This window comes from Schistocerca americana, chromosome 10, assembly GCF_021461395.2.
Source record: "Schistocerca americana isolate TAMUIC-IGC-003095 chromosome 10, iqSchAmer2.1, whole genome shotgun sequence".
Lineage (NCBI taxonomy): Eukaryota > Metazoa > Arthropoda > Insecta > Orthoptera > Acrididae > Schistocerca > Schistocerca americana.
In genome coordinates, this window is record NC_060128.1 from 189,866,219 (window position 1) to 189,884,087 (window position 17,869).

Genomic DNA, 17,869 nt, shown 5'->3' on the forward strand with positions numbered 1-17,869 from the left:
GTGTTGTGTACGGTATACAACGGATATGAGATCGCTAATTACGAAATATTCAGTTACAAATTCCAGAAACTAAATGCGGTCAAAACACAAGAATTGCTACAGTTTTTCTTTTAACTGAAGAAGTTGCTGCTTGATTATAAATAATCAAATAATATTAAATCATTATATGATTCTTCTTCTTTTTTGCATCTGATATTTTGAATATTAACCAGCTGTCTCTGTTACATAAAGTATTGTTGAACAAAGTCAATATACACTGACTGAAAAAAAATACGCAACACTAACAAGGAGTTGTGAGACATCAACGAAAGTTGATAAGCGTGTTTCTACATATGAAAGATGAATTATAATCTCATTTCGCGTCGGTCGCGTTACGTGGGGCTAGCAACGCCACTATGAAGATGAAAATCAAGTTCGCTTCAAATACAAGCTTAACGGTCGTGAGCGTTACTTACCTTTGAGATCGGACGTGGTGAGATGTTTTTAGTCAAGAATGCCTTAAAGGCGACAAAGACGCCATTATCAACAACTCACTGAGTTTGAACGACGTTCTGTCGCAACGTATCGAATTTTTTCTTATTTCTTACCTATTATGTCTCAACGAGAATTCCAGAATTTCTAAAATCATTGGGGGAAGTGGCAACAAAATGACTATTCACGTTGGTGTGTAGAATATATTGAGTCTGGCGATATACCATCTGACTTTCGGAAAAGCATCATCCACACAATTCCGAAAACGGCAAGAGCTGACAAGTGCGAGAATTATCGCACAATCAGCTTAACAGCTCATGCATCGAAGCTGCTTACAAGAATAATATTCACAAGAATGGAAAAGAAAATTGAGAATGCGCTAGGTGACGATCAGTTTGGCTTTAGGAAAAGTAAAGGGACGAGAGAGGCAATTCTGATGTTACGGCTAATAATGGAAGCAAGGCTAAAGAAAAATCAAGACACTTTCGTAGGATTTGTCGACCTGGAAAAAGCGTTCGACAATATAAAATGGTGCAAGCTGTTCGAGATTCTGAAAAAAGTAGGGGTAAGCTATAGGGAGAGACGTGTCATATACAATATGTACAACAACCAAGAGGGAATAATAAGAGTGGACGATCGAGAACGAAGTGCTCGCATTAAGAAGGGTGTAAGACGATGCTGTAGCCTTTCGCCCCTACTCTTCAACCTGTACATCGAGGAAGCAATGATGGAAATAAAAAAAAGGTTCAGGAGTGGAATTAAAATACAAGGTGAAAGGATATCTATGATACGATTCGCTGATGACATTGCTATCCTGAGTGAAAGTGAAGAAGAATTAAATGATCTGCTGAACGGAATGAACAGTCTAATGAGTACACAGTATGGTTTGAGAGTAAATCGGAGAAAGACGAAGGTAATGAGAAGTAGTAGAAATGAGAACAGCGAGAAACTTAACATCAGGATTGATGGTCACGAAGTCAATGAAGTTAAGGAATTCTGCTACCTAGGCAGTAAAATAACCAATGACGGACGGAGCAAGGAGGACATCAAAAGCAGATTCGCTATGGCAAAAAAGGCATTTCTGGCCAAGAGAAGTCTACTAATATCAAATACCGGCCTTAATTTGAGGAAGAAATTTCTGAGGATGTACGTCTGGAGTACAGCATTGTATGGTAGTGAAATATGGACCGTGGGAAAACCGGAACAGAAGAGAATCGAAGCATTTGCGATGTGGTGCTATAGGCGAATGTTGAAAATTAGGTGGACTGATAAGGTAAGGAATGAGGAGGTTCTACGCAGAATCGGAGAGGAAAGGAATATGTGGAAAACACTGATAAGGAGAAGGGACAGGATGATAGGACATCTGCTAAGACATGAGGGAATGACTTCCATGGTACTGGGAGCTGTAGAGGGCAAAACTGTAGAGGAAGACAGAGATTGGAATACGTCAAGCAAATAATTGAGGACGTAGGTTGCAAGTGCTACTCTGAGATGAAGAGGTTAGCACAGGAAAGGAATTCGTGGCGGGCCGCATCAAACCAGTCAGCAGACTGATGCCCAAAAAAAAAGTCTCAACCTACCCTGCAACGCTGTTAAAAGATTTACAGACTACTGCTGACCACCATAGATATATATATATATATATATATATATATATATATATTTGTGTGTGTGTGTGTGTGTGTGTGTGTGTGTGTGTGGTGGGGACGGGGGGGAAGGGGTTTGAAATGTTCTCGGAATCAGCACGAGAGATCAGCACTAGCGCAAGGAATTGCTCACGTGATATTCACTGGACAATTGCCTGTAAACATGTGCCTCGTCAGTGCTCTTGGAAGAGAGCTGTGGTGGTGACGTGGCTCTGTTGTTCCCGCGTAGTGAATTGCGAAGACGGAAAAAATCGAGATTCAAGCAGTGATTAAGTACTTAGTAAAGAAAGGTATGAAAGCAAAGGACATTCATGCCGAAATCCAGAATACACTGGGGGACTCTGCTCCTTCATATTCAACTGTTGCCAAGTGGACAAATGAATTTAAATTTGGTTGGGAGAGCTTAGATGAAGTGGTCGGCCAAGATGTGTCACTATTCCAGAAATCAGTGCAAAAGTGCACAAAATGATCATGGCGGATCGCCGATTGAAAGTGTGTGAAATTTCTCACGCTTTTCATGTCATGTGAAAGGGTATATCACATTTTAACTGAAGAATTAGAAATGAAAAAATTATCTGCTAGATGGATGCCGCGGCTCTTGACGCTGGATCAAAAACGTATGAGAACGGACATTATTAATTGCACGAACTAAGGTATGATATGGCTGCGTCAGACTTCTGTCTCTTCCCATAACTGAAAATTTTTCTTGGTGGACGAAGATTCATCCAAAACGAAGAACTGATATCACTAAAAGAAAGGCAGTTTTCGTTGCGACGGGATCTTCTCACGAAATTACAGTTACCAAATTACTCCTTCGAACGCGAAAATATTTTGTTGGCACCGACCTACATAGGGAGAAACGATCACCACGATAAAATAAGAGAAATCACATCTCGTACGGAAAGATATAGGTGTTCGTTCTTTCCGCGCGCTATACGAGATTGCAATAATAGAGAATTGTGAAGGTGGTTCGATGAACCCTCTGTCAGGCACTTAAATGTGATTTGCAGAGTATCCATGTAGATGTAGATGTAGAGTTGACAAGTATTTTGGAGACCTGGAGGAAACTCATTTTCGAGATGGGATCAAGGCACTCGAACATCGTTGGACCAAGTGCATTAATCTACAAGGAGACTACATTGAAAAATAACAAATGTTTCAGTGATGTAAGTACTTTATTCTATTTCGTTCCGAGAACTTTTCAAACCACCCTCTTATATATAATTTTCTTAGCATCTTCATCATCCGAGATATGATGTGGAAATTCGGCCATAAAATCTTGGTTTATCAGAAGCAGACTTACATTTCTTTAAGCCTACGAAAGATGGACAACATGGCCAGGTTCAAACGCTGGGAACAAGGTTGTAAGAGAGTGGCTGGCCTCTTCTGGTTCAGGTTTTTCAAAGAGCACTCTTATCCAGCATTGTCAAAAGCGTAACATGACAGATGGTGGTGGCAGTATCTTCCTGCAATCTTGCTCTACGTAACGGCGTATTGTGCTTTCCGTATCTCTTGTAGTTGGCATAGAAAAAATGGAGTTATTAGTTTAGGAATGACCCTTGTACTTGTGATTTGGCGTAATTTATGAAATTCGTTGTAACTAGTGCAGAATTATTCATAAGTACCTCTGGTGTCGCGGGAAACGACTGCACAGTTACTGTGAGATATACAGGAAAATCGCACATATCAGCGGACAGAGCACCTCGCCACGATCTTAATTAAAAGTGCTCAGCGGGGACACGATTTCTGGTGCGGCAAACCATAGTAATTGCGAGCGATTCAGTGAAGTCGCTGACACTAATTGCCCAGAAAGGTGAGACAGCAGACCACTGGCTGAGCTAGTTCAGTGTGACAATACGGAGTGGATAATTTGTATACACGTTCTTATACACCTGCCTGATAGTGCAACTTACGATTCGAAATTTGGTGAGATACTCTATCCATTGATACACATTATTTTTCTGTGCGTGTTGTACAGGGTGGAGCAAATAAAAGTGGCCCAAAGAACAGAGTTCCAGGATACGAAGAAACGCAGCAATTACATTTAGACTTGACGCTTACGATAGAACATCACTTTCAATACTTTTGGAAAAGAAACGTATACTGACCAAATCGTGCCTGCTTCCTCTTTTCATCCACAGTCTCAAAAAATGGCCTTTTTTCACTCTGCCGTCCACCGAGCCAGCTCCATACCACTTTCAACAGAAAAGTTTAATGAGGAGATTAATTTATTTAAAACCATAGCAGTCAATAATGAATATACGCCTAACATAGTGGACGATATCTTCAAAAAGAAACCTGCAAGAACTACTACGCTCAACACCTCACGCGCTGAAGTTAACCCAAAAAAACGTTTTTCTATTCCTTTCGTAGGACCCATTTCCTATCAGATTCAGCGCATGCTTCGCAACAAATACAACTGCAATGTTGCCTACTCTACTAATAACAATCTGAAGAGAAACTTCATTCATAATTTGAAATCCATTCGCTCCCCTACCGAAAGTTCTGGCGTTTATAAGATCATCTGTGATACCTGCTCCTCCTATTATATAGGGCAAACTGGATGTGTTTTCACCATCAGATATAAAAAACATATTTTGAGAAAAAACGGCACCAGTCCCCTAAATTCATCCTTTTCCGTTGATGTCTTAATTACTGGACACGTGCCTAAAGCCATTGGCGATAGCAGCATTCTGTATACCGAAAAGAAGGGGCGTAGGTTAGATGTTTTAGAGAAATTGGAGATTTTCAAGCATATATCTCGTCATGATGGCCTCATTCTCAACGAACAGCTGCAGCTGCGAAATAAAAACTTTTTCGACTGTATAAAGCCGTTGCTTGATCTTTGATTCAGATTTCCTCATGCAGTTTGCCGAAATGTTATTTTCCTGTTACGTCTTTGCTGTTTTCTTGTATGTCATAACTGACGTTTTTTTACGTTGTATCTCCGTTTAAAGCAGGTAAATATGTACCTTCAATTCATTATTATTAGTGCTTACGTTATGCCTGAATCAGCTGCATCACAATTTCATGTGTCTAATTTTGAATGTACAGTAGCCTAGTCGTTTCCGCGGCTACTAGATGGCGCTCGTAGCAACACCATGTTTACTTGCCCACACTTTCTAACGTGGGCACCTCACTTTTGTTGCAACCCGTGTTCACTCAGGTACGAGCAGCCCTTAGCGGCTCGCCATGTTATTCACAACTTTTCATGACGTTACCTTTCCGGCTTAGATTTTTTTTAGAATGTGACTTGTAAGTACTGCATCTCTTTCCAGTCAGTACATACTTTAGTTTATTAATGTCTTATATATCTATTATGTTTTAGAACAGTTGGTTTAATTCTGAAGACGACGCTCATAGTACCATCGAAACCTGGTCAATTTTGACTTAATATTTGTGACCGAGGGCTTATTTGTTCTAATATAATTCTGACACGGTCACTGAACCTTAGCAGCTATGTTCAAAGTTTTACCATTAGGGTTGTCGCGATACACTTTAGACCCCACGCAAAGTAATCGCACACTGACAGATCAGGTGACCTTGGTGGCCAGCTAGGGCGGCCACCAGAGTGACCTCTGTCAACAACTGCGTCAGTTGTGAAGATTGTGTAAATGTGCTCCAAGGTTCGGCCGGCTGTAAGGGCAGTTGCTCTACCCTGTTGGAAGTAACTGTAGGTATTATCCTCCTCCTTTAATGCTGCTACAAACGGTTTCCAAATGTTGCCAACGTAACGCGCCGAAGTCAGCGTCTGACGAAAGAAGATGGGACCAACAACGCGGCGTGCAGAGACTGCTCACTAAGCCCCAACCTAATCCTAAGGGACCACACTGCTGAAGTCATCGATCCCTAGACTTACACACTGCTTCAGCTAACTTACGCTAAGAACAACACACACACCCATGCTCGAGGGAGGACTCGAACCTCAGGCGGAAGGGGCCGCGCAATCCATGGCATGGCGCCTCAAACCGTGCGGCCGCTTCGCGCGGCTCTGATCGTGCAATGGCGTTTCGTGGAAGTTATGCCGATTCTCCAGTTATGCAGATTGCCGAAAACCTGTGATTCTGTGAGTTGACATAACCACTCAGGTGAAACCAGACAGCCGGTCTGTGTGGCCGAGCGGTTCTAGGCGCTTCTGTGTGGAACCGCGCCACCGCTACGGTCGCAGGTTCGAATCCTGCCTCGGGCATGGATGTGTGTGATGTCCTTAAGTAGTTCTAACTTCTAGGGGACTGATGACCTCATATGTTAAGTCCCATAGTGCTCAGACGCATTTTAACCTTCCTTTTTTTTTTTTTTTAACCAGATCCGTGTCCAAGTAATTCATTGTTATCTCAGTAAACAGCCACTTACGAAACTGGAGGCTCTGAGGAACGTCTGCTGATTTTAATGCATGGACAACAGACACTCGGTCGGGAAGCATGTGCAGTTTCAGGTGGAGTATTCGTCCACATACTCGAAGTGTAATGCTAGTCTTGCAAAGAGTACCGAGTTGGTTTCGTTGGACTCTGAAGCTTTTTCAGGTGAATTGCAGCCACATTTTCTGGTGCGAGGGCACGTTTCGGAATGTGTTTTGAGTTGTGGAAAACAGATCCTGTCTGGCGCCATTTTCTGACTAAGCCGTTGCGTGGGACTCTCTGCTGGCACTTAGACATCAATAAACTCCTCAGCAAACAACTGACCACACCGTTTCCGCGACTTTGCTCTCACGCAGCTTTCCACAACGAACACCAACTGTTCCACTATGTGTCCCATCATCCCCTCTGCAGTGCTCCACTCACACTGACACAACCCGCACTACACTCCGAGTTGGCGTGGCTCGCATGGCGGGCGTACATGTGGTGCGCGCTTTTCGGAGTGTAGCTAATGCATACATTAACCACACTCGTCCAGGCCACGTTTACCTGCCCCACCCTGTAGTCTCCGCACAGTCACCTTGAAACGTCCCCTTAGAAAAATTTATGAATGACTGTGCTGATAAACCTCTTCCATTATTTTATTTTCAAACAGCTGAGCGGAACTGAACGTACTCAGACATTTCGCTCTTTACCTATTCTGATCAACACTAAACTGACACACAATATTTTTAGCATAACGCAGTCTGACTTTCAATAATCCCTACAAATGAATGGCCCTGACTAACAATAACCTATACCTTTCATGAATCACTAACCACACAAAAATCTTCGTTACTCGAAATACTGCAATACGGCGAGCGCCACTACTGCCAATAAAAGATTCAAAGTACTGAAGGGACTAACTACTGATAGGCATAGTCTAGGAAATGAAAGATTTTGATAGAGAACAAACAATGTATTTACCTCAATAATTTTCCAAAGTCATCATACATATATCAGTTCATGATATCCAATCTTACAAATTTACTCTTTCTGATGGAAATTCTGCCATTTCTCTCCCCACATCCACCACTGCTGGCGGCTCACCTGTAACTGCGCAACGCTACGCGTAGTTCACATCCAACTGCCCAACACTACAATGGCGAATATTCCAAGAATGCCAACCAGCCACAGACTGCACACAGCACAGCCAGTGATTTTCATACAGACCGCTAGGTGACGTTACCAACATTAAAACCTAAACAGCCTACTTACAACCTTCTGAAACCGCTGAGGTACTTACTATACCATTCCAAAAATCGAGGACATTGTCTCCCGTCTCGCTGCAGGACAAGTGTTGAAAATCGACTTATCTCTAGTCCCAATTGGACGATGTCTCTCGAAAGATTGAAATTATCAGTGCACCATTTAGATGTATCCGTTTTGCATCGCCAGTGCCCCAGCTACCTTCCAGACTTAGTTGAAGTCTATATCTCAGAACTGTATTTAGTTGGAAACGGAAAAGAGGCGGAGATAATTTCTATCTCCATTGTAACCACTAGTTCTTTGCAAGCTAATAAAAAAGCTGTTAATAACATCTACCCGATTTCCACTCAGTTAGTGACAAAGCAGAATTTTTCATTAATTAATATCGCTGCTGTGTATTTGGTGTGGTGGCAGTGCTAACACTGAGAGTGTTCCTTCCAGCGGCGTCGTCCACGCCAGATCCGGAAGCGGCTCCAGCTCCAGCTCCAGTTCCAGAGGTGGGGGCGGGCTCGCCCTACTGGCAGCAGCTGCGCCTCACCGACGCCCCCGACCCGGCGGGCCAGCCGCCCCCGCAGTTCTCCGCCGCCGCCGAGGTGTCTGCCCAGCAGAAGGGCGCCCCTCCCGCGGCCGCCTTCCCCAAGAAGGACACCAGGCTCGCCAAGAAGGGCGCGCCCGACAAGACCGCGGTGAGCAGTTGTGCAGGACCCAGCATTCATCCCTGTGGCACACTTCATTTCGTTGTATTTGCAAAAGTCTTTTTCGTAAGTCTTCTGACAGATTTGATGTGACTCACCACGAATGCCTCTTTTGTGTCAACCTTTTCATGCAAGAGTGCTCCTTGCACCCAACGCCCTCCATCATTTGTTGGATATATTCCAAGCACATAATAACTGCCTCTTAATAAAACTGCCTCACAAGAAGCAATAAATACAATTCCCTTATCTTTTTATGAAACACAAGTACACCCTATCATCTCCATCTCATTTCACCTACCCTGCACATGCACACGTGCATATGTGTGTGTTTGTGTCATCACCACTCACTAACGCCACATCGTTTTTACTCTCAATCTGCAGGTAGTTTTACTCGTTTTGCTTCATCATCATCATCATCATCATCATCATTCTGCCAAAAGCCAGGGTTTCACATGGTAGTTTTCCAGGCTGTCCAGTCTTCTGCCATCCTCTTCAGGTCTGCATAATTTCCTCTTCCCTTTAAGTCGTCTATCATCTTGTATCTCCTTCTTCCTCTCAGTCTTCTCCCAAACCAATCCTTCCAAAGCATCTGGTAGCAAGCACTTCCTTCTCAATGAATATCCCAACCAGTTCTTTTTCCTTTCTTTTACAACCTTCAGCAGACATCTTCTCTCACCAACCCTTTCCAATGCTCTTTCATTACTCACTCTTTCCATCCAGCTCATTCTCTCCATTCTCCTCCAGACCCACATCTCAAATGCTTCTAAACTTTTTTCATCCTCCCGTCTCAGCGTCCATGTTTCTACCCCATATAGTGCCACACTCCATTTGCCAAGCCTTTTCCTTAGAGCTTTATCTAATTTGCCACATAAGAGTCTCCTCTTTCTGTTGAATGCCTTCTTCGCTAGGGCATTTCGAGTTTTCACCTCCTGGTGACATCTCAAGTCTTCAGTTATTGTGCTTCCAAGATATTTAAATGCACTTACTTGGCTAATGGTAAATTGTCCTACTTTAATACTGAACAGTCTTGTACTGATGATCATACTTTTTATGCCGCGCGGGATTAGCCGAGCGGTCTTAGGCGCTGCAGTCATGGACTGTGCGGCTGGTCCCGGCGGAGGTTCGAGTCCTCCCTCGGGCATGGGTGTGTGAGTTTCTCCTTAGGATAATTTAGGTTAAGTAGTGTGTAAGCTTAGGGACTGATGACCTTAGCAGTTAAGTGCCATAAGATTTCACACACATTTGAATATTTTTGAATATACTTTTTGTTTTTGCTGTGTTTATTTGCATCCCATATTCCACACAAGCTTCATTCAGATCTTTCATAAATTTTAAATTTTATTTTTGTGGGGGATACACAACCACAACGTGTAGTAGAACATGGTCTAAATAGGCTGTATTCTTTTCATTGCCAATTTCAACGGTGGGTCATTTTCAAGCACCTCACTTGAGCTTCCGCCTTAGAATACGAAATGAAGCTGGAAGCTTAAGAAATGTGCTTTAAAATGGCTAACAGTTGGAATTGGACAACTGGACGGATAATGAAAAGAATACAGCCTTCTTGGCCATGTTCTCATTCAAAAAAAAAAAAAAAAAAAAAAAAAAAAGCTTTATCGATCGTAAAATAACAGTGACAAATCATCCCATTATTCCCCTAAGCCACGGTCCCACTGTTCTTTACAAAAAAAGAAAGTGTCATCATAGCTAGACACAAACACATGTGTAACTTCATTTCTCATAACCTCAAACGTTACACTGCCTCACAGAACAAACGAAATTGTTAAGTACCTCTACTCGACTTTAAAAAGTCTTCTGCAGCGGGGAAAATAGTTTGCACCTGGATTGAAAAATCACGAAAACTACGTTTTTCACCTATCTTTCTCTCACAGGGTATTTAATACAATTCTGCTTGTATACATACTTTTCAAGGACAGACGGACAGTGCTGGCGATATCTATACTCCAATACATAACACAAAATACAAAGTTCTCACTGTTCTTGTTACATCATTTCATCCACTTCTGTCCTAATCGTAACAATATAACTCGACAGGTCCATAAAAAATTTAGCTGTAACAATCTCTGCCAGAAAAATGCTATTGAACAGAGTAACAGGTGCTGTTAAGGCTACACGGAGAGACTTTCTTTCCTATTTTTCCACGTCCTTACCGTTTCCCTTTACTATCCACTTAACCCTTACAGTTTTTCTTACCTCTCCTCACCTCACCCTCGCGCCTCGTGCAGGGTCTGGACAAGGAGAAGCCGCTGCCACTGGACGCCCTCGCCGGCGAGAGCCGTCCAGCCACGGAGTCCCCAGAGACGCAGACGTCGCCGCCGCCGTCGCCGCCCCCGCTGCCCCCGGAGCTGGACCTGCCGCCTCTGCTGGACATGCCGCCGGTCCCCGCCATGTCCGACCACAACCAGTCGCTGACCGCGGGCTCCGAGCCTCCGGGTCCGGGTCGTAGCGGTGAGTCCAGCCCTGACGTCATCACTGTCCACACTTGCTGGTATCTTGTCATTGTCATCACATCCACTGCTCAGTAAAGCCGTTCTCCAGTCCTCTGCTCCTCCATATCTACACTCCACCTTCTATTCGGTCATCATGCCGAGTGCCAACATTCTCTACAGAATGGTACCTGACTGAAGTACTTATCTGGTAAATCCATTTACCTCATATCTTATTCTATGGTCCAATGTTGCAGCAATCCTCACTGACTCATGCACTGCGTTGTCCACCCCTATTTGTGTACAAATGCGTTCCACAGAATATACACACAGAGTCCCGGGTCAGTAACCTGTGACCAACTTATTGTTAATCCACGGCTGCAGATAGGTAATCCAATAAACAGGTTTCTAAAGTGGCCTGTTGTTTGCCTTCCTGAACGATTCGTGTCAGCAACTTCAATTAAATGCATGCACGAGATGACTTTTGCCGTGTCCCAAATGTTGCCCTATTGAGCACCTCCAATGTGAGTTACAAACTTGAAGACACCATCTGTACACTGATATGCCTCCTTTTCTGGAAGTGACGTACGTAATTTAAGTGGAGTCGTCTTCTGAAACCCCGGAGGTACCTACGAATAAGCCTCTATCTAGCCGTGACCCTGGTTCCCACGTTGACATTTGAACAACATTGCATCAACACTAAGCCCAGACGTCGTACCGCTAACGAAGGGATTGCCTTTGGTGACATCTTTTGCAATAACGACTGCGCGAATCGACGGTACCTCATAAGGAAAGAAAGACCAGCAGATGCTGCTGAGGACTCTCCCGCGACCATTTCCGATGACTTCTTGAGCTCTTATTCGCCATGGCATTCAGGAAGTCAACGGCGCTGTCGATTGTTGCACACGAACGCGAAATACCTGCATTGTGCGTTTCCGCAAAGTGATTTTTATGCCACAACGGCGATCTTCCTACAAGTTGTATCAGATGTGGAGGGCAGAGCGTAGCAGTTTCCGTTGGGTAGCGGTTATAACGTCTCCCTACACGCGGAAGGTCCCCGGTTCGATCCCGGGCGGAAACACGTTTTCGTCGCACTCAGCAAGACACTTGCTACGATCTTGCAGTTGAAGTTGATGCAATGTTGTTTAAATGTCAACGGGGGAAACAGGGTCACGGCTAGATGGAGGGTTATTCGTAGGTACCTCCGGGGTTTCAGAAGACGACTCCACTTAAATTACCTACGTCACTTCCAGAAAAGGAGGTATATCATTGTACAGAGGGTGTCTTCAAGTTTGTAACTCACATTAGAGGTGCCCAATAGGGCAACATTTGGGACACGGCAAAAGTCATCTCGTGCATGCATTTAATTGAAGTTGTTGACACGAATCGTTCAGGAAGGCAAACAACAGGCCACATTAGAAGTCTGTTTATTGGATTGCCTATCTGCAGTCGTCGATTAATTCGATGCGACAATATGGAGTGGGTGATTTCTTTACATAAGTGGCGGTCAACCTGGTCCCTGCTGGCCACTACTGGGCGTTGCAGCTTTCATGGTGGGCGACAGGCGATTGGGACTTCAAAAATATTTTCATTAGGTTTTCACAAAATTTTGAGATCATGTATTCCGAAGACGGAAAGAGAGATCACAGTACCAAAAAACAATTAATGTAATTAAATTTTGGGAATTCATTTGTCTAGGTAACATATTTCAGTTGAAATAATTCAAAAGCCAAGATCACTTAAATGCTGTTTACTGGATAACCGGTTTCAACACACTAAAAGTGCCATCACCGGATCTGAATGTAGCTTAACATTTATAAACCATTTGGATATAACGATACATGAGGCAGACCAGCTGCAGGCTGTTGTGGCCGAGCGGTTCTATTCGCTTGCCGGCACGGTAGCTTAGCGCGTTCGGTCAGAGGGCTGCGTGCTCTCCGTAATAAAAAAAAAACTGAGTCAAGGCATCAACGATCAACTTGAACGACTGTCTTGTGACGTCCGCCCAGACCAAACGCAACGAACTATATCGAACAAAATAGGATGAAAAGTGGCGGTGGCACTTAGTTTCTTTTTTTAGTTCCATTTCCCTAAGGGGCTTTAAAATAAGAGAATAAAAAAAGGAGTAGCTCAGTTGGTAGAGCACTTCTTCGCGAAAGGCAAAGGTCCCGAGTTCGAGTCTCGGTCCGGCACACAGTTTTAATCTGCCAGGAAGTTTCATATCAGTGCACACTCCGCTGCAGAGTGAAAATCTCATTCTGGATTTTCACATGGTTTTATAGTAGTGGATCTTTGGTATTTACGTCTTCACCGCGGTATCGTTCACTTCATATGATCTAAGATCGGGTAGTACATTTATTTCACTACAAACAGTTTTATTACGCAGTGTATTCTTTGTAATCCAGCCTGTATGTATTGATATTTGTAATGCTCCTATACCCGTTCCTTGTGGTCCCGCAGAAATTACCTTTACATGTGTGGACGAAGAGTGTTTGGCCGCGTGTGTACAGGGAGGCGGCGGATACCCCCGGAGAACGGCCACCCACTGCTGCACTCGGAACTGCCGGCCATCCACTGGACGGAGAGGGCAGAGCCGGGCGCCGCGGCTCACGACGAGGGAGAAGACGAGGGGGCGGACCACGAGGCGCTGACGTCGACGCCGCACGCGGAGCTGCCGCCCGAGAGCATCAGCAAGGACGCCATGAACAAGGGCGCGCCCAGGAAGAAGGTCAGCACTCCTGTCCAGCTGACAGTATGCACAGCACCACTAGTCTACTGATGCCGCCCTCCATCTCCTCCTAAACTCCGCCCGAACAGTCCATGAAGGCCCAACGGTACCGTGTCATCCTCAGCCCACAAGCGGATATGGAGGGGGCATGCGGTCAGCACACAACTCTCCCGGCCGTATGTCAGTTTACGAGGCCGGAGCCGCTACTTCTCAGTCAAGTTGCTCGTCAGTTTGCCTCACAATGGCTGAGTGCGCCCCGCCTGCCAACAGCGCTCGGCAGACTAGGTGCTCACCCATCCGAGTGCTAGCCCAGCCCGACAGCGCTTTCGTCGGTGATCTGACGGGAACCGGTGTTACCACTGCGGCAAGGGCGTTGGCGCCTCCATCTTCTCCTGGGGGTGACTATTTGGCTGTACCTGCGTACATACTCTGTCTGGCTCCGTACTGTCAGTGCGGCTGACTGCCATACGAAGGACACGGGTTCAGTCCCTGGTACTGTCTATGGGAGGACTCAGCCTCGTGATCCCAACTGGGGAGCTACTTGAACGAGAAGTGGGGCACCAGTTCTGCTAAACCCATAATTCCCGGGAGAGCTGTTTGGTAACACCCGCCCTTCCATACCCCTCCGCATAACGCTATTGCTAGAGGATGCCCCGATTGACCCATAAGGAGGGTCTGCAGCGAATTGACGCATGGTGCAGGGAATGGCAATTGAATCTCAATGTAGACAAGTGTAATGTGCTGCGAATACATAGAAAGATAGATCCCTTATCATTTAGCTACAATAGAGCAGGTCAGCAACTGAAAACAGTTAATTCCATAAATTATCTGGGAGTACGCATTAGGAGTGATTTAAAATGTAATGATCATATAAAGTTGATCGTCGGTAAAGCAGATGCCAGACTGAAATTCATTGGAAGAATCCTAAGGAAATGCAGTCCGAAAACAAAGGAAGTAGGTTACAGTACGTTTGTTCGCCCACTGCTTGAATACTGCTGAGCAGTGTGGGATCCGTACCAGATAGGATTGATAGAAGAGATAGAGAAGATCCAACGGAGAGCAGCGCGCTTCGTTACAGGATCATTTAGCAATCGCGAAAGCGTTGCGGAGATGATAGATAAACTCTAGTGGAAGACTCTGCAGGAGACACGCTCAGTAGCTCGGTACGGGCTTTTGTTGAAGTTTCGAGAACATACCTTCACCGAGGAGTCAAGCAGTATATGCTCCCTCCTACGTATATCTCGCGAAGAGACCATGAGGATAAAATCAGAGAGATTAGAGCCCACACAGAGGCGTACCGACAATCCTTCTTTCCACCAACAATACGAGACTGGAATAGAAGGGAGCACCGATAGAGGTACTGAAGGTACCCTCCGCCACACAGCGTCAGGTGGCTTGCGGAGTATGGATCTAGATGTAGAAGTAGATGTAGAAAATGGCGATGCTTACCATTACACCCAGCCTGTTCCCTGTGCATAATACTTCATTACGAAGCTCCTGTTAAATTTCTAAAGCTGCTTGTAGGTTTCTGTTGCGAATTTGCCTTTAAAAAATTCTAGTTTTGTAATTGCATTATATTTTATGGAATATTTGGGATACGCAATTTGGCCCCGGTTCCTGTTCGTGACAGTAGAAGTATATGCTAGTTTTATCGTTATGAACTAATTTTGTTTTGGGCTATACACTCTCGACAATTACTGGCCCTCTTTTACTCTTAGTCATTCTGGGTAAACTTTTCTAAATTATTTACTGGCACGCTTGTGTACCATCTAACTCGTGTCCTGGTGCATAGTTTCTCTAGACTATTAGTTAGGAAGATTTCTGTTTGGGTGCTCTATTGTATAACTTGTTCTTTTTCTTTAACTTCTTATTGTTTTTCAGCGTTTCGACTCCGTTTATTGTCAGTTACGCTCCTCTGCTATATTTCTTCGTCATGTTTCTAAATCTTTCTTACTTAATTGTACAAGTTCGCATACTTGAGCCCCATGGCTTTGTTACTGGGCAGGATACTGTACTAATATTTATACACTTTTATCCTGTTTAAATGTTTGCAGCTCGCCTATGAGAATTTCTTACTCTATACTGTAATGATTTTTCACCAATGACTTTGTACGTGCATTTGCCGCCACGCATTGTCGATTATCTGCACTAGCGCGATCACTCGCATCTCATTCTACCACTGTTGTGTATACACTGTGTGAGTGCGCATGGGCTACCAGAAGCTTCTTGCAGGGTCATGTTTAGTTTACAGGCATCTTTAATGGTTCATATTGCTCTCAGAACTATGGAACTTAACGGCTGAGGTCATCAGTCCCCTAGAACTATTTAAACCTAACTAACCTAAGGACATCACACACTTCCATGCCCGAGACAGGATTCGAACCTGCGACCGTAGCGGTCGCGCGGTTCCAGGCTGTAGCGCCTAGAGCCGTTCGGTCACTCCGGCCGGCCGCATATTTAATGCACTCTTCAGTAGCCTATATTGTGTGAACCTGTTCATCTCTACTGATCTCATTCATCACGGACATTAAGGAAAGCTTCGCGGGGAAACCGCGCGGTCTCGGGCGCCTTGCCACGGTTCGCGCGGCTCCCCCTGCCGGGGGTTCGAGTCCTTCCTCGGGCATGGATGTGTGTGTGTTGTCCTTAGCGTGAATTAGTTTAAGTTAAAGTAGTGTGTAAGCCGAGGGACCGATTACCTCAGCAGTTTGGTCCCGTGGGAACTTACCACCACCACATTAAGGAAGTAAAATTTCTGCGAATCATTTTGAAAGTTTGCTGATGTGGAAATTTGACAAAGATCGAACGACGCCATCTTTTCATGTCAGTGAGCACTTTTCAGGAAAATATGCAGGTACCTGTTTCCCTTTATTACGTGGTCAGTCCTACTAAGTAACGATGGGTAAATAGGTAGAGCTACATCCACGAAACTCGCAAATTGTTACTAAATCGTAGAAAAGCAGGAAGTGCCAATACTGTTTATAATCTCTATATACAAAGTCAAAAATGTAAACTGAATAGCATAAAGAAAAGTATGTACATACTTCAGGCCACTTAAGATGCCTTGCAAATAATAAAGGCGAAACGCTTGTGGTACAAAAACTGTTTCTTATTCAGATGGTCTGAAAGTAATAATGTCGACATAAATATTATACGCAACTCAGGACAACACGACTGCAAAAGTTGAAGATATTTCACAGTATTCCACAGTTTGAAGAATGTTCCAATACAAGCTTGACAGAAAATTAAAATTATTATAAAGCTTAGTACCGTAAGTTTGCCTAGCCTTTTGATATCGGATTAATTCTTTCGATAAACTCTGTATTTCTATATGAATACAGAAAAGTGCACCCAGCCACATTTTTCTAATGTTCCCACAAAATTGTTTTGGCACCTTGCTAGGGTCGTCTTCAGACGGGGCACATGGCAGTCACACGTTTATTTCCATAGTATAATGCTGGGTACTGGTGCTGTGACAAGAAAATAGGCAAAGAGGCATTAATCTATCACCATGAGTAATGGTTATACGGTGAACTGTATCGATAAATGAGTTCTATTGCGTTTTGCGACAATATCTTTGAAATTTTTATCCGTCTGGCAGGTAGCTTTTCTGTTGTCCACCGGCTACAGAACACAAACCACAGACCACGCTTTTCACTACGAATGAAAATATATAACGATTGTCAAGATCTGCCAGCATCCAGCATATGACCAACAACTGGTGCATGTTACAAAGGGATATGATTCACCCAAAAAGGATTGTTTGCTTTTTGTGTGTAACATAAATCGATATGTGGACAAACACTTTGATCTAAACTGGTATTTACACGAATGACGAAAACTAGTGTTACAATATATAACTTAAAAGTGAACTAAATCGATACTTCTGTTGTTATGTTTGCATAGTCTGGAATTATTAGCTAATGCCAAGCACAGATACTGTTTTGTGCGCACATAACACAGTATGCAGACCAGTATTACATTTACACCTACATGGCTATTCTCCAATTCACAATTAAGGTGTCTGGCATGGCGTAAGTCAAACCGCTTTCAGGCCATTTGTTCTACAGTTCCACTCTTTAACGACACATGGGTAAAATGAACTTTAATGTTTCAATACGAGCTCTGTTTTCTCTTATTTTATTACGGTGACCGTTCGTCCCTGTGTAGGTTCCTGGCCGTAGAATATTTTCGCGTACACAGCAAAACGTTGGTGATTGAAATTTCGTGAAAAGATCTCGCAGCAAAAAAAAAGCCTATGTTTTAATGACTGTCACACCAACTC

At 44.0% G+C, this 17,869-nt stretch overlaps 1 protein-coding gene across 1 annotated transcript in view; it reads left to right on the forward strand.

Annotated features, from left to right (window-relative positions):
• The window catches only part of LOC124552505 (uncharacterized protein TP_0369-like), a 222,410-nt gene that overhangs the window by 142,339 nt on the left and 62,202 nt on the right, over positions 1 to 17,869 (forward strand). The window contains exons 5-7 of the mRNA XM_047126791.1: positions 8,162 to 8,406; positions 10,659 to 10,881; positions 13,370 to 13,587. Of these exons, the coding sequence (XP_046982747.1) occupies positions 8,162 to 8,406; positions 10,659 to 10,881; positions 13,370 to 13,587 (686 nt within the window). The remainder of the gene's footprint in view (positions 1 to 8,161; positions 8,407 to 10,658; positions 10,882 to 13,369; positions 13,588 to 17,869) is intronic.